Source organism: Pelophylax lessonae (genome assembly GCF_965119305.1).
Source record: "Pelophylax lessonae genome assembly, chromosome: 1".
Taxonomy (NCBI): domain Eukaryota; kingdom Metazoa; phylum Chordata; class Amphibia; order Anura; family Ranidae; genus Pelophylax; species Pelophylax lessonae.
This window is the reverse complement of record NC_138768.1, coordinates 48,531,181-48,555,865: the sequence shown is the minus strand read 5'-3', so window position 1 is coordinate 48,555,865 and position 24,685 is coordinate 48,531,181. Positions and strand designations below refer to the sequence as shown.

The 24,685-nt window shown below is 43.2% G+C and overlaps 1 protein-coding gene across 1 annotated transcript in view; it reads right to left on the bottom strand.

Annotated features, from left to right (window-relative positions):
• LOXHD1 (lipoxygenase homology PLAT domains 1) overlaps nt 1-24,685 on the bottom strand; it is a gene marked incomplete at its 5' end in the record, with an annotated part of 374,771 nt that overhangs the window by 251,409 nt on the left and 98,677 nt on the right. The window contains one exon of the mRNA XM_082254549.1: nt 10,603-10,717. Within this exon, the coding sequence (XP_082110675.1) occupies nt 10,603-10,717 (115 nt within the window). The remainder of the gene's footprint in view (nt 1-10,602; nt 10,718-24,685) is intronic.

The window sequence follows — 24,685 nt, the reverse complement described above, 5'->3', positions numbered from 1 at the left end:
ACCATATGATCAGCTCTCATACAGAGGGGAGAATGACAGGCAGCTTGTTTACACAAGCCGCCTGACTTTCTCCCTCTCCCCCGCCGATCGCAGAGTGGCCGGCGGACATCGGGTCTGCCGGTCACACGCGCGGGGGGGTCCGTGACCACGCGGGAGCGGGAGCGCGCCTCCGGCGGCGCGCGCTCGCTCCCTAGACCCTCACAAGCTAGTGACGTAGCCCTACGTCACTTTGCCTGTGAGGGGCTGACTGCCAACGTAGATCGTCGTGCGGCGGTCGGCAAGTGGTTAATCAGGTGTGAAAAAATGCTGTAAATGGAAGAATGCTTTCAGAAATAAAAGTGTAAGGCTCGGTTCACACTGGGGCGGCACGACTCTGTACTACTTCGGGGGCGACTTGTGCATTCCCATGCACCACGACTTCGGAGCGACTTGCAAGGACTTCACATAATGGAAGTCAATGCAAGTCGCTCCGAGGTCGCCACGAAGTAGTACAGGACCCTTTTTCTAAGTCGGAGTGTCTTGTGTCGCTCCTAGTAGAACGGGTCCTATAGCAGTCAATGGACCGCGAGGGAGCGCGACTTGTCAGGCTGACAAGTCGCCTGACAAGTCGCGCTGGTGTGAATGGAGTCTTAATAGTTTTTTTTTTAATCTAATAACCCAGTGGTCTCCAAACCCTTTGCTTGCTTTTATCTGGCCCCTGGGGTCACTATTTCATCCACTGATACCAACAATGGGGGCATAATTCCCCAGCATGGTGGAGGTTCCTTGCAAGTTTGGGGCTGCATTTCTGCAAATGGAGTTGGAGATTGGGTCAGGATCAATGGTGTCCTCAGTGCTGAGAAATACAGGCAGATATTTATCCATTATGCCATACAATAAGGGAGGCGTGTGATTGGCCCCAAATTTATTCTGCAGTAGGACAATGACCCCAAATATACTGTACAGCCAATGTCATTAGGAACTATGTTCTCTGTAAAGAAGAACAAGGAGTCCTGGAAGTGATGATTTGGCTCCCACAGTACTGATTTCAACATCATCAAGTCTGTCTGGGATCACATGAAGAGACAGAAGGATTTGAGTCAGCCGACATCCACAGAAGATCTGTGCTTAGTTCTCCAAGATGTTTGGAACAAACTACCTGCCGAATTTCTTCAAAAACTGTGTGCAAGTCTACCTGGAAGAATTGATGCTGTTTTTAAGGCAAAGGGTATTTATTCTGATTTGGATTTCACTTCTGTTCATTTGCTTTCCACTTTGTTAACCGCTTGCCGACCGCCGCACGACTATTTACTGCGGCGGTCAGCCCCTCACAGGCAAAGAGACGTAGGGCTACATCACTAGCCTGTGAGGCTCTAGGGCGCGATCGCGTGCCGCCGGAGGCGCGCTCCCACTCCCGCGCGGTCACGGACCCCCCCGCGCGTGTGCCCGGCGGACCCGATGTCCGCCAGGCACTCGAGATCGTCCATTACACCGGAAGAAAGGCAGGCGGCTAATGTAAACAAAGCCGCCTGTCATTCTTCCCTGTGTAAGAATGGAGATCACACAGTTCTACTATGTAGGACTGTTGATCTCTGCTCTTACACTAGTAGCCACAGCCAATCACAGTTAGAAACACGCCCCTAGGGACACACTTAACCCCTCCCTCTCCAATAAAGTTAACTCCTTCACTGCCAGTGTCATTTTTACAGTAACAGTGCATATGTATAGCACTGATTACTGCAGTAATGTCACTGGTAACCCCAAAAGTGTCAAAAATGTCAGTCAAGGGTCCGATCTGTCCGCCGCAATGTCGCAGTCCCGCAAAAAAAAAAAATCGCAGATCGCCGCCATTACTTGTTAAAAAAAAAAATGACATAAATCTGTCCCTTAGTTAGTAAACGCAATAACTTTTGCGCAAACCAATCAAAATACGCTTTTTGAGATTTTTTTTACCAAACATAGGTAGCATAAAACAAATTGGCCTAAAATGTTAAAAAATTTTGATTTTTACATTTTTTTTTTCGGGAATTTCATATAAAAAATGTAAAAAATATTGTTATTTTTGCAAAATTTACGCTTTTTTTTGTTTATAGCGCATGATCAAAAAATTGCACAGGTGATCAAATACCACCAAAAGAAAGCTCTGTTTGTGGGAAAAAAAAGGACATCAAATTCGCTTAGGTACAGCGTCGCACGACCGCGCAATCGTCTGTTAAAGTCACGCAGTGCCGAATCGCAAAATAGGCCCTGGTCAGGAAGGGGGTAAAATCTTCAGTGGTTAATTGATAAAAAATAAACTAACACTTCTATTTCTGAAAGCATGCTTCATTTACAGCCTTTTTTTTCACACCTGCCTAAAACGTTTGCACAGTACCGTGACATGAGCTTCTTTGGAGCAGAGCCACGTGTTTTAGCACTTGAATCATGTGTAACGCATTTTATTTGCACAATTGTTTTGCTTCTCTTCCTCCTAGAAACTAGCTTACCATTGGCTAGAACAAAAGCCCTCAAAAACCTGATAATACCCAAAAAATGTGTATACAAAAGGTGCATAAAAAAATCAATCAAAAAACACCTGAAGAAGATGAAGCTCAAGTGTGAACCTAGCCTATGTGCTTCTTTAGGGAAAAATGGCATAATTTTGGTCTCTATGGAAATGCGAGGAAAATGCCTGAAAACACATGTTTTTTTGGGCAGTTTCTTGCCTCTCCGTCTTCTAAGAACTAGCTTTCTATTGGCTAGAACAAAAACTCTCAAGCCTGAAGAGCCCAGAAGCTGCTCATACAAAGGAGCATAAAAAAATGCTCAAAAAATACTTGAGGAAGATCAGGCTTGAGTTTGAATTTGGGTTATATGCTTTTTTGGGGCGGAGTCAAGTGTTCATAGCCCCTATGAGTGCACCTGCAAATGAACGTAGTTCTTTTTGAACAATTTTTTGTCTCTCCCTCCCCCAATAACTTGCTTTCCATTGGCTAGAACAAAAACCCACAAACCTGAAAACACCCAAAAGATGTGTGTAAAGGTACATAAAAAAATTATCAAAAACACTGGAGGAAGAACAACCTTATATGCTTCTTTGGAACAGAGTTGCATGTTTCGGTTCATAGGGGAATCCCTGAAAAATGCTTGAAAATACATTTTTGGGGGCAATTTCTTGCCTCTCCTTCTCATAGGAGGTAGCTTTTTATTGGCAAAAACAAAAAACCCTCAAGCCTGAAGAGCCCAGAAGCTGCTCATACAAAGGTGCATAAAAATGCTCAAAAATACTGTACTTGAGGAAGATCAAGCTCAAGTTTGAATCTAGCCTATGTTCTTCTTTGGGGCAAATTTTATTTATTTTTTACAAAATTCCAAGCCTCTCCCCTTCCCTAGAAACTAGTTTTTCATTGGCTAGAACAAAAACCCTCAGGCTTGAAAACGCCCAAAAGATGTGTGTACAAAAGTGCATAAAAAATGCTCAAAACACTTGAGGAAGATCAAGCTCAAGTGTGAACCTAGCCGATGTGCTTCTTTGGGACAGAGTAGCATGTTTTTGGTCCATATGGGTGTGCCTGAAAAATGCCTGAAGACTTTGGATCAATTTCTTGCCTCTCCTTTTCCGCGGAACTAGCTTTCTATTGGCTAAAGCAAAAGCCCTCAAGCCTGAAGAGCCCTGAAGATGCCCAATACTAAGGTGCATAAAAAAAACACTCAAATGAAGAACGTCAAGCACAAATTTGAATCTAGCCTATATGCTTCTTTGGGGCAGAGTCGCATGTTTATTTCCCCTATTGGAGCACCTGAAAACACATGTTTTGTTGCACAATTGCTTGCCTCTCCTCTTCCTCGTAACTAGCTTTCCATTGGCTAGAGCAGGGGTCTCCAAACTTTCTAAACAAAGGGCCAGTTTACTGTCCTTCAGTCTTTAGGGGGGGCCCGCGACCAAGGCAAGTGAGAGAATAAAATGTAATGGTGTCAAGTGGGAGTAAACAATACCCCATCTTTGGTGTCAGTGGGAGGACTAGTGCCCCATTCCTGTATAGCATCCCATCTTTGGTAATAGGGGGAGTAATGGTGCACCATTGTTGGTGTCAGTGGAAAGAATAGTGCCCCATCATTGGTGGTAATGGAATAAATTCTGCCTCATCCTTGGTGTCTGTGGAAGGAATAGTGCCTCATTTTCGGCATCAGTGGATAGAATAGTGTACTAATGGCAAAGTAAAACAAGCAAAGGGCCACATCCAGGCCCAGGCTGCACTGTGAAGACTACTGGACTAGAACAATAACCCTCAAGCCTGATAACATCCAAAATGTGCATGTACGAATGTGCATTCCATAATGCTGAAAAACACTTGAGGAAGAACGGCCTTAAGTGTGAACCTAGCCTATGTGCTTCTTTGGGACAGAGTAGCATGTTTTCGGTCCATATGGGAGTGTCTAAAAAATGCCAGAAAACACATTTTTTTGGGGCAATTTCTTGCCAATACTTCTCCAAGGGACTAGCTTTCCATTGGCTAAAAAAAAACCCTCAAGCCTGCAGAGCCCAGAAGATGCTCAATACTAAGGTGCATAAAAAAACTTTCAAAAACTTTCAAAAATACTTGAGGAAGATCAAGCTCAAGTTTAAATCTATCTGCTTCTTTGGGGCAGAGCCGCATGTTTACAGACTATGGGAGCCCTTAAACAAGCATGTTTTTTTTTTTTCCAAAATTCCTTGCCTCTCCTCCACCTAGAAAATAGCTTTCCATTGACTAGAACAAAAACCCTCAAGCCTTGAAAATGCCCAAAAGCTGTGTGTACAAAAGTGCATAAAATGCTCAAAAGACACTTGAGGAAGATCAAGCTCAAGAGTGAACCTAGTCTATGTGCTTCTTTGGAACAGAGTAGCATGTTTTTAGTCCCTATGGGAGCTCCTGAGAAAAAAAGTCTTGCCTCTCCTAGGAACTAGCTTTCCACTGGCTGGAACAAAGGTGCATTAAAAAAAATCCTCAAAATTCTCAAAAAACACTTGAGGAAGATCAAGCTCACGTTTGAATTAAGTCTAAGTGCTTCTTTGGGGCAAAGTTGTGTGTTTATAGACTATGGGAGCATCTGAACACGTGTTTCTTTTGCAAAATTCCTTGCCTTTCCTCCCCCTAGAAACAAACTACCTTTGGCTAGAACAAAAGCCCTCAAGCCTGAAAATGTCCAAAAGATGTGTGTACAAAAATACTCAAAAAACACTTGAGGATGATCAAGCTCAAGTGTGAACCTAGCTGATGCGCTTCTTTGGGACAGTGTAGCTTGATTTGGTCCCTATGGGAGCACCTGAAAAACACCTAAAAATGTGTGTTTTTGTTCAATTTCTTGACTCTTCCATCAATTAGAACAAGAACCCTCAAGACTGAAAATGCATATAAGATGCGATATACAAACGTGCATTAAAAAACGCTTGAAAAACCCTTGAAGAAGTGTGAAAAATGTGTTTTTGTGAAATTTCTTGCCTATTCTTCTCCTAATAACTTGCTTTTTATTGGCTGGAGCATACACTCTCAAATGTTCAAAAGACGTGCACAAACATACAAACAAAGCCCCACATTCACCTACAAATGCCCAATTCTGAATGAGGGTTATGGCTAGGTTCACACTGGAGCATCGGCTTCTTAGGGCATTTTTTATGAGCGTTTTATATAAAAAAAAAATCAGCATAAGCCTATTGGTTTAGGGCAATGGAAAGCAAGTTACGAGAAGTGTTAGGCATGAAAAACATGTTTTACGCACAGTTTTTAGGGGCTTCTCTTGAAGTTTATGGGGCCAAAAATGTGTAATCCTGTCCCACGTAAGTGATTGTACATCTCTAGTGCCAAAATGGGTCTCAGAATAAAATGGAAAGCTTATTGTTCAGCGTCATTGTGGTTTTGGAAACATGCGACAGATCGCTCAGGTGTTAATGAGGGCTCACAAACTAAAATAAAGTAAAACAAATAATTCCAAATGTATCCAAAGTGCAACAAACATATGAATGTCTTTGTCTTACATTGCATTTTTATTTTTAACTTGTTTTAATTCATTAATGTTGAATTCATTTAATAGTTGTAAAGTTAGCACTCTCAGTGTAGGTGATAGGAAATAATATTGCGTATATATATATATATATATATATATATATATATATATATTTGCAACATTCTCTTCTATTTATTTCAACACAACATACAGTATATATTCTACACACCTTGAAATGATCAATTAATCATTTTATTATAGGGAAGGAAAGCTGCTTTTGGCTTGAATGATAAGAGGTTGCATTGCATGTATTGCAGTACTAAATCAGATGATTTTTGATTTAAGAATGCAGAGGTGGAAATCCTAAAAGTAAATATAAACCCAATCACTAAAATCTAGTATAGGATTTATCATGTTAATGCAATTATATAAAAAAAAAATAGTTTTTAATTTTTTGCTCCATTGATGGAGGCTACAAGCAACCGTGCCAACACACAGCACAGAAATGGCCAGCCATTTAATAGATTATTGATTTTAGAGAAGCTGAGCTACTTTTGGCTTGGATAATAATAGGCTAAGTAGATCTAAACCCAATCACTAAAATCGAATTAAAGTTTTGCTTTAGTAGCTAGTTAACGCTTTAACATGTTAATGTAGTTTAAAAAAATTGCTTACTTATTTTTTTAAAGCAAAAATTAGATATCTTAGCAAAGCTCCCCAATGGAGCTCCTAAAAAATTGTAAAAAAAAAAATAATAATAATAATAAATAAATGAATTAAAATGGAAAAAAATAATAAAACAAAAATCGAAAATAAAAAAACTACTGACACCAGTGGCGGAACTACCAGAGTCTCAAATGTCACATTTGTGACTGGGCCCTGGCGTTTCGCCATCGGGCTCCAAAGGAAGGGCCCCTGGGCTGCTCAGTTTAAAATCCCTGGGCCTATTTTTTGTCCTGCTTACAGACAGCAAAAAAGATAACTGGGAGCGCATCAGACCCTCAATACTTACCGTAGATTTGAGGCAAAGGTGTATTTAGATTGGACCACTTTTCTACCCTTCTGCCTATTCCAACAAACTGAATTTCATAAGAGGCTTCATACTCCTGTCCTTGGAAATTACATTCCAAAACTTAATCTGAATCATTATGAATAGACCAAACTCCAATCTGTCATTCACTATCTCTACTCTACTCTTCCTTAATAACTCAGACCAATCAAATAGATTTACCATTCATGCATAAATGAAAGGAAAATCTGAAAACAACATTCACATAAGCTCAAAATTAACATATTGTTCTTTTTGTAGGCAAAGCCTCCTTAGTCAATAAATACCATGGGTATAGAATGGGTATAAATTACTGACATGATGGTACAGGACACCTGCACCAGAAGTACCCCCAGGTCTCACAATGCGGTGGCTTGTTTCTTCACATCTTTTGGGACTGTCCTTGGCTACAGGATTTCTGGAATTCAGTTAAACAACATGTAGCAAATCTGATGGGAGTATTGCTCAAAAACAAACCTTCAATGTATCTACTACATTATACACCCCCAAAAATCCAAAAAAATCTTTCCACGATACACTGCTCTCTGGATTGATAAACAATCCAGAAAGCAGTGGCAGAGCAGGTGTGCCCAGGAGGTGGTTAACAAGCTACAGGCTCAAAATATGAGGGGAACCAACGGGGCACTGTTTTATTGAACCTGTAAAGATATGGAATGTAAAGGGCTAGAGCTTAAGATGAGGGTACCTCCCCCACCCCCACCCCCTGCAGATATAGGGGTCTACCGTTGAAGCTCAACTCTGGGCTGGGCAGCTGCTATGTGTTCATCCTTCCTGTATTCACCTCCCCTCTCCCCACAAGGTCTTTTTTTTCTGAAGCTTAGCATACATACCTTTTGCCCTCTTCCTCCTCTTCATTTTTGCCAGTGGGGAGTTGTCCTGAATGTTGCAGAAAACCGCATTCACGTTACCACCTTGGGTGCCAAGCTCTGCAACACTGTACTGCAAGCCAAGGCTGGAGTAATAAAGCACCCCAGGAGGTGTGCCTTCGATGACCTGGGCTCCAAGAAAATGGGTTGAAGGATGATGGATGTCATTCAACTTAGAAGAGGACTGATGGGTCCTGCCAGAGGGCAAGGGTGCAGATTGTACAGATGGTACAAAACCCCCTCTAAGGGACTTTTAATGCAGATATGACAACAGTGTATATTTCAACAAAAGTTTTTCTGTAATATACTTGGCATACTAGCCTTTTATTGAAATACATACTATTTCCATATATGCCTTAAAAGTCCCATAGAGGGGGTTTTGTACGATTGTTCAGTTAACCACTTGCCGACTGCCTAACGACAATTTACGTCGGCGGTCAGCCCCTCACAGGCAAAGCGACGTAGGTCTACGTCGCTAGCCTGTGAGGCTCTAGGGAGCGAGCGCGCGCCGCCAGAGGCGCGCTCGAGCACGCACATGGACCCCCCCCGCGCGTGTGCCCGGCGGACCCGATGTCTGCCGGGCACTCGCGATCGTCCGTTACAGCGGGAGAAAGGCAGGCGGCTAATGTAAACACAGCCGCCTGTCATTCTCCCCTGTGTAAGAATTTAGATCATACGGTTCTACTATGTAGGACCATTGATCTCTGTTCTTACACCTCAAGCCACATCCAATCACAGTTAGAACCACGCCCCTAGGGACACACTTAACCCCTCCCTCTCAAATAAAAATAACCCCTTCCCTGCCAGTGTCATTTTTACAGTAACAGTGCATATGTATAGCACTGATTACTGTAGTAATATCACTGGTAACCCCAAAAGTGTCAAAAATGTCAGTCAAGGGTCCGATCTGTCCGCCGCAATGTCGCAGTCCTGCAAAAAAAAAATCGCAGATCGCCGCCATTACTCTTTAAAAAAAAAAAAAATGACAAAAATCTTTCCCTTAGTTAGTAAATGCAATAACTTTTGCGCAAACCAATCAAAATACGCTTTTTGCGATTTTATTTACCAAACATATGTAGCAGAAAACAAATTGGCCTAAAATGTTAAAAAAAATTTGATTTTTACATTTTTTTTGGGGGGGGATTTCATATAAAAAAATGTGAAAAATATTGTTATTTTTGCAAAATTGACGCTCTTTTTTTGTTTATAGCGCGTGATCAAAAAATCGCACAGGTGATCAAATACCACCAAAAGAAAGCTCTGTTTGTGGGGAAAAAAGTACGTCAAATTCGTTTAGGTACAGCGTCGCGCGACGGCGCAATTGTCCGTTAAAATCACGCAGTGCCGAATCGCAAAATAGGCCCTGGTCAGGAAGGGGGTAAAATCTTCCGGGGCTTAATTTAAATTAGTGATGTTGGCAGTAAGAAATATCATCTGCTCATTTCATCTATTGCAGATTGTGGGGCTGCAGCAGGGGAGGACTGGGCCAGGGAGGAAATTGCCCCCTGGGCCGCTCTGATGACTACACCGCTTCTGCCACAGACATGCCTAAAGGATTCCTGGTGAAGAGAAGTAAAAAGTCCCCCTCACTGACCTACTGGGTGCAGGTTGAAGACAAGGACAGAACGCAGGTCTCCTCCCCCCCCCCCCCCCCCCCACAGCATGGATGGTGTAAACTGTGTCTGAGCAGAGGCCGGTTCCATGCCCCACTGGAGACTCTTCACCCCCGGCCAGGTCTGACCAAGCTTTTTCCAGCTCCCCCCAAACACCCCCTGCTAGCCAGGTCGGGAACCCAGATTCACCCGGTAAGTAGAGAGTATCTGGAGCAGGGCTTCAGCTTGGAATGGGGGTCAGGCGGAGGACAGAAAGAGGGAGAGTGGGAGGGGGGCTGAGTTGCTGCACCATGGGTCTCTGGTTTGTACTTGCCCCCTGGGCCGAAAGTTGCCAGTCTGCCCCTGGGCTGCAGCCTGGAACTTATAAATAAAGCTATAAAAAAATGTTTTCCCTTATTTGAAGCATCCCAGGGGGTGTTACTATGATGCCCTGAGCTTGAAGGAAATAGGATGAATAACTTTGGGTGTTATTCAACCTAGCAAAAGAATGATGAGCCACGGCAGAGGGGAGGGACATGGAGGGTAGGGCTGGAGCATGATGGGTAAACCTAAAAAAACATTTTCATTCAAATGGAAAGTGGGGGGAATAAAAGAACAAAAATGTAGCTGAATTGTAGCAGTAGTAGATGCTGTGCTTGGTTATTACAATGTCAGCTAAAAATAATCATTACTATACCACAGCGCACAAGGAATCCTACAATACCAATACTGGATTGGATTTCTATCATTGATCTCTGCAGGCAAGCAACCTTTGGTGCCAAAAGCAACATCCATCTCCTAGATTTGCCATTACATTTTACTCTTCCTGACTTAACAGAAACTTACAATATCGTGCCAGTCTGTGAAAAAAAAAAAAAACACCATAAATGAGATTACTGTATTTCTGCTATTGTGCACAAGTTTGGTAAACCTGCGCGGCATGTGCTGTACAGTATATCTAAAAAAACACAGCATTAAATCATAGAATGAATACAGAATGAGACCATGTGATGTTACAATGTTGGTTGCATAACATTCCAAATGCCCTCACGGTATTTATTCACACATTGGTGGCACTGTACGAATCAGCCACAGATCCCGAAACATACATTGAGTGATCCATTGTACTTACTTGCTGGTGAGATGGATCTTGGGTGTAATTCCAAACTCCCCAAAGAGGGTGACAAAGACATTGGCATCAGTGCCGGCTCCTCGCACATCTCCAGTTATGGTGACCACTTCATAAACTATTGAGAGGAAAAAGAAAATAACGTCCATTGAGTTGTTATGAATAATAACATATATGGAGGCCACCATATTGGTGGAGGTGCAGGTCAAAGATTGGCAGTGCTCCCTAATCCTAGACTGCAGCCATGGCTGATGATTGCACAGTGCTCCAAATATGTGTCATCAATCTCCATTACTTGGAATTATAGCGGTTACTGCTAGCGTTATTTGTAGGCAATCACTGGCAATTTTAGTATGAAAAGTTGTTGGTCTTGAAGATTAAAATGAACCATCAAAATGGGTGTGATTTTATCTATACATTAAATCTATACATTTTGGCTAAGTATGACTTAAAGAGATGCTTTCACTAACTTAAAAAATTGCATGAAAAATCAGGTATTTTACATGCTTAATGTTTTTTTTTTCTATTCACATGCAAAGTGCCTCTGACTTTTAAAAAATGTGACTGCTCCAGGATAAGTCATTTCTTCAGCACATCCCCTCTCTCCTTACACATTATAACCCTCTTCTCTTCGGGGAGTGTCTAATTACTATCTATACAAAAAGGGGAAGAATTTCTGCGCTAGAAATGAATGATATAAATAAAATGTGATGAAATAAAATTAAGCTGCTAACACTTGATCAACAGACAGTGATCCCAAATCATAAATAAAACAAAATAGTGTAGCGCTAAACCATATAAATATATCACATGTGAATGCAATAAATAATATAATGAAAATGAATATGCAAAGTGAATGACATATAACCAAAGTCCATAAAAAATCAATATGCAAGATGAATGATATGTGATAAAAGTCCAAAAGATTCCAGAAGTGAAGAAAAAAAAAATCCCAAAACAATTTGTGCAAGATAAATAAAAAGAAGCTTGTTTGAAAATCTCCTCTTGTGACAACAACGGAAAAATGAGTGGGGGACACCCCAGTGCTATAATATATAAGGCTGCTTACCAGAACGATATGGCCAATCAAATTAATGAAATGGCCCCAAAAGCGTGTATATTAAGATAAACTCCAGTCCAGAGTCACCAGAAGCACCTCCAAAGCGCGGTCCTCAAATACTCAAATGACCAGACAGGTACGGGTATGTGTGAAAAATATATAATGGAGACCATAGCGTAATCCCGTAAAAAAACAGCAAAATTTATTAAAAATACTACTTAAAATGTGTCCAGAAAACAAGCGCATATAAGAAATATGAAGCTGTAGGTCGGATCGCGGCGTCCAGCGTCCTCACTGCAGTGGAGAACAAGCACACATATATATATATATATATATATATATATATATATACACTGCTCAACAAAAAATTAAAGGAGCACTTTGAAAACGCATCAGATCCCAATGGGGAAGAATCTCATGCTGGATATCTGTACTGGTATGGACTGGGAAATGTGTTAGGAAGGAAAGGATGCCACATTGTTTGATGGAAAAGAAAATGATCAACCTACAGAGGGCTGAATTCAAAGACACCCCCAAAATCCAAGTGACAAAATGATGCAGCAGGTTAGTCCATTTTGCAGAAACTTAATTGCAGCAACTCAAAATGGTGCGCAGTAGTTTGTATGGTCCCCACATTCTTGTATGCATGCCTGACAATGTTAGGGCACGCTCCTAATGAGACGACGCATGGTGCATTGGGGTATTTCCTCCCAGATGTGGACCAGGGCATCACTGAGCTCCTAAACAAACTGTGGTGAAACCTGGCGGCGTCAGATGGACCGAAACATAATGTTCCAGAGGTGTTCTATTGGATTTAGGTCAGGAGAGCATGGGGGCCATTCAATGGTATCAATTCCTTCATCCTCCAGGAACTGGCTGCATACTCTCCCCACATAAGGTCGGGCATTGTCGTGCACCAGGAGGAACCCAGGACCCACTGCACCAGCGAAGGGTTTGACAATGGGTCCAAGGATTTCATCCCGATTCTAGTCAGGGTGCCATTGTCTAGCCTGTAGAGGTCTGTGCGTCCCTCCATGGATATGCCTCTCCAGACCATCACTGACCCACCACCAAACCGGTCGTGCTGAACGATGCTACAGGCAGCATAATGTTCTCCACGGCTTTACCAGACACTTTCATGTCTTTCACATGTGCTCAGGGTGAACCGGCTCTCATCTGTGAAAAGCACAGGGCGCTAGTGTTGGACCTGCCAATTCTGGTGTTCAATGGCAAATGCCAATCGAGCTCCATGGTTCCAGGCAGTGAACACAGGGCCCTTTAGAAGACATCAGGCTCTCAGGCCACCCTCATGAAGTCTGTTTCTGATTGTCTAATCAGAGACATTCACACCAATGGCCTGCTGGAAGTCATTTTGTAGGGCTCTGGCAGTGCTCATCCTGTTCCTACAAAAGGAATAAATACTGGACCTGCTGAAGGGGAAAGGACCTTCTACTGCCCCATCCTGCTGATGGGTTAAGGACCTCCTACAGGCCCGCCCCGCTCTCCTAGAGTGACCTCTGGAGTAGAGGAGACTGTCTCCTGAAATCTCCTCCTTGAGACTGTGCTGGGAGACACAGCAAACCTTCTGGCTATGGCACGTATTGATGTGCCATCCTGGAGGAGTTGGACTGCCTGTGCAACCTCTATAGGGTCCAGGTATCGCCTCATGCTATCAGTAGTGACACTGACCCTAGCCAAATGCAAAACCAATGAAAAACAGTCAGAAAAAATGAGTAAAGAAACATTTTTTAAAATGGCCTCGACCTGTAAAACCATTCCTGTTTTAGGGGTTGTCTCATTGTTGCCCATCTAGTGCACCTGTAAATGTTTCTTTAATTTTTTTGAGCAGTGTATATATATATATATATATATAGCTATATACACACAGCTTGAATCTTGGCCAGGACACTTGGGGTTATTTACTAAAACTGATGAGTGCTAAATATGGTGCAATGAAACCAATCAGCTTCCAGGTTTTATTGCCAAATCCTAATTGAACAAGCTGAAGTTTGAAGTTGATTGGCCACCATGCATTGCTGCACCACCTCTAGTAAATCTACCCAACTGAATTGAGTTTGCATGCTCTTCCTGTACTTGTAAGGGTTTCCTCCCACACTCCAAAGACATGCTAGTAGGTTAGTAGGCTCCTGTCTAAATTGTCCCTAGTATCTGAATAAAAATTGGCTATAATGTACATGTATTATCACATTCTGCATGCTAGTGCTAGTCCAAGTAATTAGGGAGGGTTGAGGAAATACCTAGCAACCTACCTTATAAAATATTTGCCAAGAAAATTCTAGGGAAAAGGCTTTTGAGCATATGAGACGCGGTGCTCATATGATCTAACCCAAAAAAATGCTGAGGTGAACAATTACAATTGTATATTTACTTTATGTATACTTAAATACGCTTTAAAACTCTTGATTAAATATTACTATTTACAATTTATATTTTCTGAGAATATTTAATTTTTTTGTGAACGAATTGAATTTTATTGTATGCTTCTATTTTCATTATTAATATTTTTACTGCGGCCTAAGGGTTTGTTAAAACAAGCAGTCGATGTGCTCATTTTATTGTTACTATGAGTTTATTGTGCATAGAAAATGAATGTAGCTGAACCCCTAAACTTCACCCACTAACTTCTGATGCAAATCCTAACTGGACCTTGACCCTTAACTTCTTGACACCCGTGGAACGCATATGCGCAGCAGCAAAGAGGGTGGAAGTTTAATGCCTACGCATTGTACAAATGCGTCCATGGGCGGCGGAGATTTCTCGCTATGCACTCCCAGCACAGGGACTGAGCAGTCAGGCTGCATTTAAACTTCAGCATTTTGAATCGCGGGCAGATTTCAAAGCGCCAATGTGTGAATGACAAATCGCAGTACGCACATTTGAGATGCCATTCATTTGAATGGCACCTATAGTCACAGTGTGGTTCTGCTGCGATTGTCACATGATAAATTGCATCTCATGAAGCATGTCAGCCAAAGTAACTTCTAAACTTTTTTTAAGCGACAAGCTTTACGCGATGCAGGTTGCACCGTCTGCTGCGTGAATCGCGGCAGAACCACTCTGTGATTTTAGATGCCGTTCAAATGAATGGCATCTCAAATATGCATCCAGTGATTTTGTCATTCACACATCAGCGCTTTGAAATAGTGCGCAACTCTGCCCGTGATTCAAAACACTGAAATGTGAATGCAGTCTAAATTTCAGCTTTTGGTCTCTAGTAATGATCGGGAACCCATGGGACCATCTCTTGATCATGTGACCACTGTGACAGCCAATCATTGATAAAGACCCTGTTAAAGGGATGCTGGGGCTGGGTGGGAATGGGTTAAATAATGATAATGGACGTATTTGTAAAGCCGCGATTGTGAAATTCGCTGAACATTCACTAGTGATGAATCATTTACTGCCATACATAACACATGCACCTGGAAGATTAACCTGTTGTGAATGTTTGATTCATGTAAGCTTCACTGTTTCATAAATACCACCAAAAGTGTATCTAATACATTTTTTTTCTTAGTTCTGGATGGAGTGGTAAGAGGTGAGAGATTGTTACATTTTTATTGCTGTTTGTGTCCCCTCAAGGGAGATTCACCCTCTATTTGTCTTGGTGATCATTGTCCCTGGGACCAAAAGGAAAATTTGGAGTTGTCACCAGTACAGGCAAATCCTCTAATGGGACACTTGTTCCAAATACAACTGTTTAAAAGGGTATTTTTCTAAATTTGGAGACATTTCATCTCACTTACTGTTCTATCCATGGGACAGGAAGAGAAGTGAAGTCTCCCCATACAGATGCAAAACATCTTGGCATGGGACATGGGTTTAATCCTTTTGCTGCCACCGATGTAAGCCTTAAGTTGGCAGCAGTGGTAGGTTTTACAACACACAATGCATCTAAATCTGACAAGAAGACTGTACAGCCCCCGGATCCATTCCACGGACCCCTAGAAGTGCTACAATGTGCCACCCCACTGCCACGTATCCCTCGCACTGCTATCCTACCTGCATGTATGAGGCGTGTCACCGGACAGAGAAAAAGGGAGACCAGCGAACATCCATTCTTTGATCTCCCCTAGCTAGTAGGAACATGCCACAAGGCCACTTTTAAAGAAGCTCTGATTTTGTTCTGGTATGAAGAATCAACCCTAACAATCAGAAGTACTTCTCAACCTGTCTTTGTACTTCCCTTTGTTAACAACGAGAGGCCTGTGGGCTGAAGGAAAAAAAATCTAACAAATTCCTCCATCCACAGTATACAGCCCTGATAGACATATCTCTTAGAGTGTTGTATTCTAAAAACAAGCTCTAATGGTTGTCAGAATACAGTGGGCACTGCCAAAAAGTGGCTGAAGCTGATTGACTGCAGTCACTTTCCGGGCAAGAATTATCCTTCTATTATTATCCTGGCTCCTTCTAATTTCGGATCGAAGGGTGGGTGTTGGATGGTGAATTAAAAATTTGGTTGCGTAACCAGATAACCATATCTTTGGCCTCTCTAAGGACATCCTAATTTAAAATTTAGTTTTGGCCAGATTAAGGCCAGCCATTCACCAATGTTTTTTTTTTGTTTGTTTTCTTTTGTTTAGGCTACAGACGGAATGAAAAAAGATTCCTCCATCTAAGCTATAGGGCTCTTTCACACGGGCGATCCGATCAGATCCGCCTGTCAGTTTTTTAGGCGGATCTGATCAGATCCTCCATGCAGCTCCATGGGGCAGCGGATGTCAGCGGAGACACCTCCGCTGACACCCGCTGCCATCCGTATCCGATCCTGTCCGTGAAATCTGGACGGATGGAAACCCTATTTTTCCATCCGTTCAGGGATCGGATCGGATGAGAGTGGACAGGCGGCCGCTCTCATTCGATCCCCCATAGAGAGCAGCGGGAGCTGTGACACCTCCCTCTCCGCACTGCAAGCGGAGACGGAGCTGTCATCCGCCGGCTCAGCGGGGATCGGTGGATCAATCCCCGCTGAGCAGCACGGATCCGCCTAGGTGGGCCATGTGAAAGAGCCCATACAATTCTCGTACGACAGAATTCTACTTCAGAACTGATTTCATGTGTTGAATTGTTTTGTATTATTCTTTAGTTTTCGAGCATGCCTAGTCTTAGAGTGGGTTCACACTGGGGTGGCACAACTCTGTACTACTTCGGGAGCGACTTGTGCATTCCCATGCACCACGACTTCGGAGCGACTTGCATGGACTTCACATAATGGAAGTCTATGCAAGTCGCTCCGAGGTCGCCCCTAAGTAGTACAGGACCCCTTTTCTAAGTCGGAGCGACTTGTGTCGCTCCTATTAGAACGGGTCCTGTACTACTCAATGGACCGCGAGGGAGCGCGACTTGTCAGGCTGACAAGTCGCCTGACAAGTCGCGCTAGTGTGAATCGAGTCTTACTCTTATGATTTTTTTCAGATGAAAAACTGTACTGATTAAACAAAAATCAGACGTTGTGTTCACGTATGATAACAATTTTTTAGCCTGCACATCCAGTTTTTGTCGTCCGAAAATTCGTAATCGGCTGTCAAAAGCACTATACTAACAATCCGAAAATCGGCAGATCGTTCGTCGGACGAAATTACTTCAGATTTTCTTATTTTGTGTATGGGCTAGCTTAAGGCCCCTTTCACCTGGATGATCCCATCAGGTCTGCCTGTCAGTTTTTCTGGCAGACCTGTTTGGATGGTCCATGAAGCCCTATGGACCAGTTGGTGTAAACTGACTAGTGTCCGTTTACACCTGCCTACCTCCAATCCGATCTGGTCCGCTAAGAAAAAAAGCAGAAGGGGATGCCCCTCCATCTAGGCGGATCAGTTTGAAGGGCAGTCGGTGTAAACAGAAAGCCGGTCTGTTTACATCTGGCCACCCATAAAGCAGAGCGGGCTATGTCTGTGTCTGTTCTGCATAAACTGAGCAGACTTGAATGTGTTAGCAGGCAGATCCCCTGCAGAGCAGAGCAAGTTTCATCCCACATGAAAGGGGCCTTAGTGTGTCCATGTTATATAAATAATCAATATCGCTGACACCTGAGTGCTAGCTCATATCCTGTGTATACCTTAACAGTAATTGTGAGTATATATATATATATATATATATATCAGAAACGTTTGTGACTTTCAATTGGCATTCTAATGCCCAGTGGTGCAGGCCTCTTGAGTTACTCCACACCAGACTCATCAAACCATGTGTTGATGGAGCTGGTTTGTACACTGGGGCACAGCCATGCTGAAACATAAAACGGGTCTTCACCATACTGTTACCACAAGGTTTAAAGGGCAGAATTGGCTAAAATATCCTGGATGCTGTAGCATTAACAGTATCCCTCACTGGAGACACCTGAACTAAAATTTTTAGAGAGGTATCTATGATATGTTTGTCCATACTGTAGGTGCGATAGTTTAATAACCACAAACCTTTGCCCGTACAGTATATCATACTTATTGACCTTCACCTACAACCCTACATTTAGCAACATGGGGATACTAACTACTATAAGTTAAAAATAATCACAAAAAGAATGAAAAGTTTTAACATGTGTCTCAAACTAAAAGAATCAATACTGTAGCTATAATATAAACATATTCACACAAAACATGTAAATGCCTTTTACGAAAACAATCCCCTAAAAATGACATACTGTAGAACTACCAAAAAAGGACCCCATTTAAAATAAACAGCAACACATCAAAGTAAGACCGCATTCACACTGAAGCGGAACGACTTCGGGGGCAACCTGTGAAGTCGCGTGCAGCGCGACTTTGGCACGACTTGCACGGACTTCATAAAATGAATGTCTATGCAAGTCGCCCCGAAGTAGTACAGGACCCTTTTTCTAAGTCGGAGCGACTTGTGTCGCTCCTATTAGAACCGTTCCTGTACTACACAATGGACCGCGACGGTGCACGACTTGTCAGGTTGACCAAGTCGCCTGACAAGTCGTATTAGCGTGAATGGACTCTCATAGATGTATAAGCAAATGTTTCCATTCCTATAAACAAACATTTTATTTAGCCATTGATTTTGACCAACCACCAATAAGTTAGAAATCTATGTAATTGGGCATACATACATACACTATATGGACAAAGTTTGCGGAAACCCAACCATCAAACCTACCCAAAAATATGTGGACACCCCTCCAAATTTTATATTTAATTTTCTTTTTATTGAAATTGCAATTTAAAAAGTACATTGAACAACATACTGAGATATCCAAAACAAGGAAATAGCAGTCAGAAACAAATCGTGATCAGTAACAAATAAAGCAGTACTAAGAACAATATGTCATAGGTATTGGACATAACTCTCTAGAACAGGGGTGGGAAACCTTTTTTCTGCCAAGGGCCATTTGGGTATTTATAAAATCATTCGGGGGCCGTAAAAAACTATCAGCTTAAAAACGTGCCGGTTATATTTGGTCAAACATTTAATTAACTCACCCCTAATGTGATGGCTGCAACTGCTTCTCTTTGGTGAGGTGTGTTATGTTAGCTGGTATTGATGATGTTGCTACTCGCAACTGGTTTTCCAGGTTTTCGTCGGTCAGTCTGGAACGCAGTCGACTGTGGTAGTAAGTTTTGAAAAGAACTGCTGGCGGGTAATGCTGGTGGGTATAGCTGGCTGGTACTGCTGTGGGTACTGCTGGCTCAGGCCGGTACTGCTGGCTTGTGCTGTGCTGTGGGTACTGCTGGCTTGTACTGCTGGCTCAGGCTAGTACTGCTGTGGGTATTGCTGATTCATGCTGGTACTGTGCTGTAGGTACTGCCTTGGGTACTACTGACTCAGGCTGGTACTGCTGCCTGGTACTGTGCTGTGGGTACTGCTGGCTGGCTAGTACTGCTGGCTGGTACTGCTGGCTCAGCCTGGTATTGCTGTGGGTACTTCTGGCTGGTATTGCTGTGGGTACTGCTGGCTGGTACTGTGCTGTGGGTACTGCTGGCTGGTACTGTTGTGGGTACTACTGGCTCTGGCTGGTACTGCTTTGGGTACTGCTGATTCTGCTGTGGGTACTGATGGCTCTGGCATGTACTGCTGTGGGTACTGCTGGCTCTGGCTGGTACTGCTGGCTCTGGCTGGTACTGCTGTGTGTGCTGCTGGTGGGAAATGCTGGCTAGCAGCAGCGCCACCCTGGAGGAAGAGGCGATGTTTCCTGTATTGGTCACAGGCGGAGTGCAACTGATATCACTCTGCCTGTGACTCACTCAGACTGTCAGAATGGAGCCAGAACTATACAGGAAGCATTGGCTCCGTTCTGACAGATCAGCTGAGAGACACACTCGGCTGCATGGGGGGCCGGACCAAATGACTTTGAGGGCCGCATAAGGCCCCCGGGACATAGGTTCCCCACCCCTGCTCTAGAATAACATAAGGTCCTGTGCATTTCCTATATGCAGACGACCAAGGCCTGAGTGCATTGAAACAAGTAGATTGTAGAGCAGTCAATTCTAGTAAGCACCTTATAGTACATATATAACAGAACTTTGAGGTCCCGGGCATTGAGATCGCAGGACAGTAACCATCAAAAAAAAAGGGGGGGGGGAGTGAGGAGAAGGTAGGGTTATAGAAGAAGGGAAAAAAAAGGGGGGGGTGAAGGAAAAGAAAAGTGAAAGGGAAGTAGGAGACCCAGGCGTCGTTAATGGGGAGTATGCTGCGCTGCCTGAAAAGGACAATATAAGTAATTTTTATACCAAAACAGGTTATAGGTAGGAAGTCAATGCAGGGGAACATCGAAAGTGATTCCAGACTGACCAGGACATAGTATGTTTGTGAGATTTGCCTGCGTCCCAGGAAATCAATCTCTCCAAATGGCATATGGAGTCCATTTCGCTGGCCCAATCCACGAAGGTTTGGGGGCTGCGTTTTCCCCCAAGCCCTAGCAATAACAGTTCGTGCTGCCGTCAAGCAGTGTCGAAGAAGGCCTTTTTTGTTTTGCTTGTAGGAGCCAGGTAACATGGAGAGCATTGTGATAAGTGGGGAATTATCAATTTTGTCCCAGACTAAGTCATAATAGAGTCAAAGTATTTTGTCCCAGAACGGGGATATTAGAGGGCAGGAGTGCTAGATATGTGACATGGTACCTGGTGCACCTAAGCATCTCCAGCAAGTATTCAGGATGAGTGGGTTTATGTTGTGTAAAGTAGTAGGGCATCGATACCATTTGGCAAGGATCTTATAGTTGCGCTCCTGTGCTCTAGAAGAAGTGTAGGTCTTATGGGTAAATGTCAGTATTTTATCCCAGTTGAAGTCCCCACTAGAGCAGTCAAGTTCTTGTTCCCATTTAGCCATAAATGGAGGGTCTTGTGGTAGGGCAATTTTCAGTAGGATTTGGTATACGTGAGATAGGGGGTGCATTGGTCTGTCCGAGGCTCTCAAACTCAGTGAGTGGCAACGTCAGGGCAGCGATGTGAGCATTAGCAGAAGTGTAATGGCGGAGTTGGGAGTATTCCAACCAGGCCCTGACCGGAGCAGGGCAAGACCCTATCAATTGTGACAGTGGGATCAACGTACCTCCCTGTAGGGTGTGGGATAGCAATGGATTGTCCACTTTGTTCCAGATAAGAAAGTGAGGTTGGGAAAGAGCAGGAGGGAATGCCAAGGTGGCGAACAGCGGTGATAGAGGGCTAGGTCTCGACGTGAGCACGCTTTTCCCTACATAAAGATCCCATGTATGAAGAGTAACAGCAACCAGGAGGGGCAGGGTATCTGCAGGGGGTCTGTCTTTTAGGTTAGTCCATAACAAGGAGGTAATGTCGGGGTTGAGAAGGTCGTTTTCTAAAGTGGTCCATATCTTAGATTTTCTACAGTGGTACCAATCCAAGATTCTGAGGAGGTTAGATGCTTCATGGTAAAGTTGCAGATGAGGTAGAGCAATCCCACCTTTTGATTTAGGAAGAAAGAGCGTGGATTGACGAATCCGGGGATTTCTGTGTTGCCAAATAAAGTTACGTATAAGTATATTAATTTGAGCAAAAAACCCGGTTGGGGGAGCAATTGGGATTGTTTGGAAAGTGTAGAGTAATTTAGGTAGTATGTCGATCTTAATGATGCTCATACGGCCAAACCAGGAGATGGGCAAGTACGAACAAGGGATAGTAAGGGCGTGTAATTCAGGTCCGCTAACTTAGAGAGAGAGGTGGGTATGTGAACTCTGAGATATTTAACGGCTTGGAGTTGCCATTTAAAAAGGGAAGTTGGAGCGTAATCTAGAGCTTTCCATAGCGGATAAGGAAATGTTGAGGGCCTCCGTCTTATCTAGGTTAACCTAAAAGTTACTCACTTGTCCAAAATCTGCAAATTCTTTCATCAGTGAAAGGAGAGAGGTATGAGGAGAAGAGATATAGAGAAGGAGGTCGTCAGCATAATGAGACAATTTGTACTGAAGGGACCCAACTTCGATCCCCTTAATGTCAGGATTGTTGCGGATGGCCACAGCAAGATGTTCCATAGTCAAAATGTTCAAGAGAGGGGAGAGAGGGCATCCCTGACAACGGGTCTGAAAGGATACCGTTAGATCGTATCCTTGCACGAAGAGCATTGTACATTGTATTGGCCTTGATTTTATAGAAAATGTTGGGTCCCATTTCTATTTGACATAGGGTAGCCTCTAGGAAATCCCAATGTACACGATCGAACGCCTTTTCGGCGTCCACCGATAACAAACAGGCTGGCAATTTACGTTTCTGGGCATATTCAATTAAAGAAATGGTTTTCAGAGTATTATCCCGGGCTTCCCGACCCGGCGTAAACCCGATTTGGTCAGGGTTGATAATATCTGGGAGAAAGGCAATGATTTTGGAGTAGATGCGTATATCAATATTGGTAAGGGAAATAGGGCGGTAGCTACCACAAAGTGATAAATCTTTACCAGGTTTAGGTAAGACTGTAATGTGAGCTTCCAGGGCTCGGGCAGAAAAGAGAGAGCCATCGGATATGGCATTATAGGTTTTAAGGAGGAGAGAAGAGAGGGGACCTTGAAAGAATTTATAGAATCTATTTGTGAATCCGTCTGGACCAGGGCTTTTATTAGGCTTGAGTGCGGATATGACCTGCAGTAATTCCTCTGACCCCCTCCAAATTTATGATGTCAGGTCTTTTCAGTGAAGGGTACTTTAATACTACAGCACATTTTAGACAAGGGTGATTTTCCAACATTGTGGTAGCCATTTGAGGAAGGTTATTTTCCATTACAGCAAGACTGGGCTACTGTGTACAAAGCCAGTTCCATAAATTCCTTGCTTAATGAGTTTGGTATGGGGGAGCTTGAGTCACCTGTACAGATCCCTGACCTCAGCCCTACTGAACCATTTTAGAATAAGTTGGAGCTCCGATTGTGAGACAGCTCTTCTCATTCAATATCATTACCCGACCTCATAAAATACACTTTTGCCCGAATGAGCACTAATTCCCACATTCCAAATTCTTATGGAAACCTTCCCAGAAGAGTGGAAGGTGTTATAGCCACAAAGGGAGGCCAACGCTCATGGATTTGGAATGGAATATCCAACACGCTCACGAAGGAATGATGGTCAGGCGTTCAAAATCTTATGACCACATAAAACCCCCCTTTTTTTTAAATGATCCTGGCTTCCATCAACCACTTGCCGGACGCATTATAGTTATAGTGCAGCAGAGTGGCTCTCCAGCCCCAGGTCATGTACCTAGTATGTGATCCTGCACTTCCAGGTAGGGGACACACATGTGCCACTGGTGCGCTGACTGTGCTGTGATTAGACACAGCAGAAGCAAATCAGTGGGTGGATGACTGCCGGCACCCACTGATCGGCGAGAAGGAAGACATGACAGAGCTCTGTCTATGTAAACAATGCAGAGCTCTCTCCTGTCAGTGGGGATGTAGCAGTTTTTGTAAAGGTAAAAACTTGCACATCCTTTAGTAAAAGCAGCACACAGTACACACATAAACACTGGTTAGGCACACATTTAACCCTTTGATTGCCATAGATGTTAACACCTTCCCAGCCAGTGTCATTAGTTCAGTGACAGTGTATATTTTTAGCACTGATAACTGTATTAGTGTCATGGGTCCCCAAAAAGTGTCAGTTAATGTCAGACTGCTCACCATACTATCACAGTCCTGCTATAAGTCGCTGATTACCGCCATTTCTAGTATGCAAGAAAATATACAAAGTATATTCCACGCGCCAATTAAATTAAATTTTGGGCTTTTTAGAGGGTAAATTGGCTTTGGATATGAGAAATTCACACTGTGGGGACACCTCCGTAACTTCCGTTCCTTCCGGCTATTAATTTGCATAATTTTCGGGCGGGAATAGGGGCCGAACTTCTACTATTTAGTCTTGTATCTCGCTATGCTTTCCAAGCTCTGAGGACGTCAGCTTGGACCGCATAGCGTCGTTGCGTCACGTAGGTGGAGCGCAAGCCGGAAGCCAGCTCACTATTCCGTGAGGAGGATGTGCAGCCCGCACCGCTGACCACCAGTTACACTGAAAACTCGCTTTTAATGCCTCAAACCCGTGTATTGGGTAAATAAACTATATTTTGAACTAATATACTACACTATTTGGAGCATTCTTCCTCCCTCCCTATTACATTTGGTGGTTTTATCTGGAACCTAAGGAGCCGATACCAGCCCATAGGAGTACACCTAGAGGGAATTCATCTAGCCCAGGGGGCTTTTAAGCTCGAATGGTCCTAGTGCCATAAGGCATTTAGGGCCCACTGCATCTGGTAAGTGACCCAACTTATTTTCCACTTGGGACCAGAACTTGCTGAGATATAACCAATCAAGCCTGAGCACGTGCACTTTGAATTGTGAAGATTCACTTTCACTAAGGACATTATATATATATATTTTTTTTTTTTTTAAGCACAGAAAGTCACCGTTTACTTTGGACTGTTCATTTATCTGATTTTACTGCTCATTGTGATTTATCTACCTCTTCATTTATTATTTTACCACCAGTCACGTATGCACTTCATGACACTATTTTATTATTTATAAGGAATTTGATGATTCACGTATAT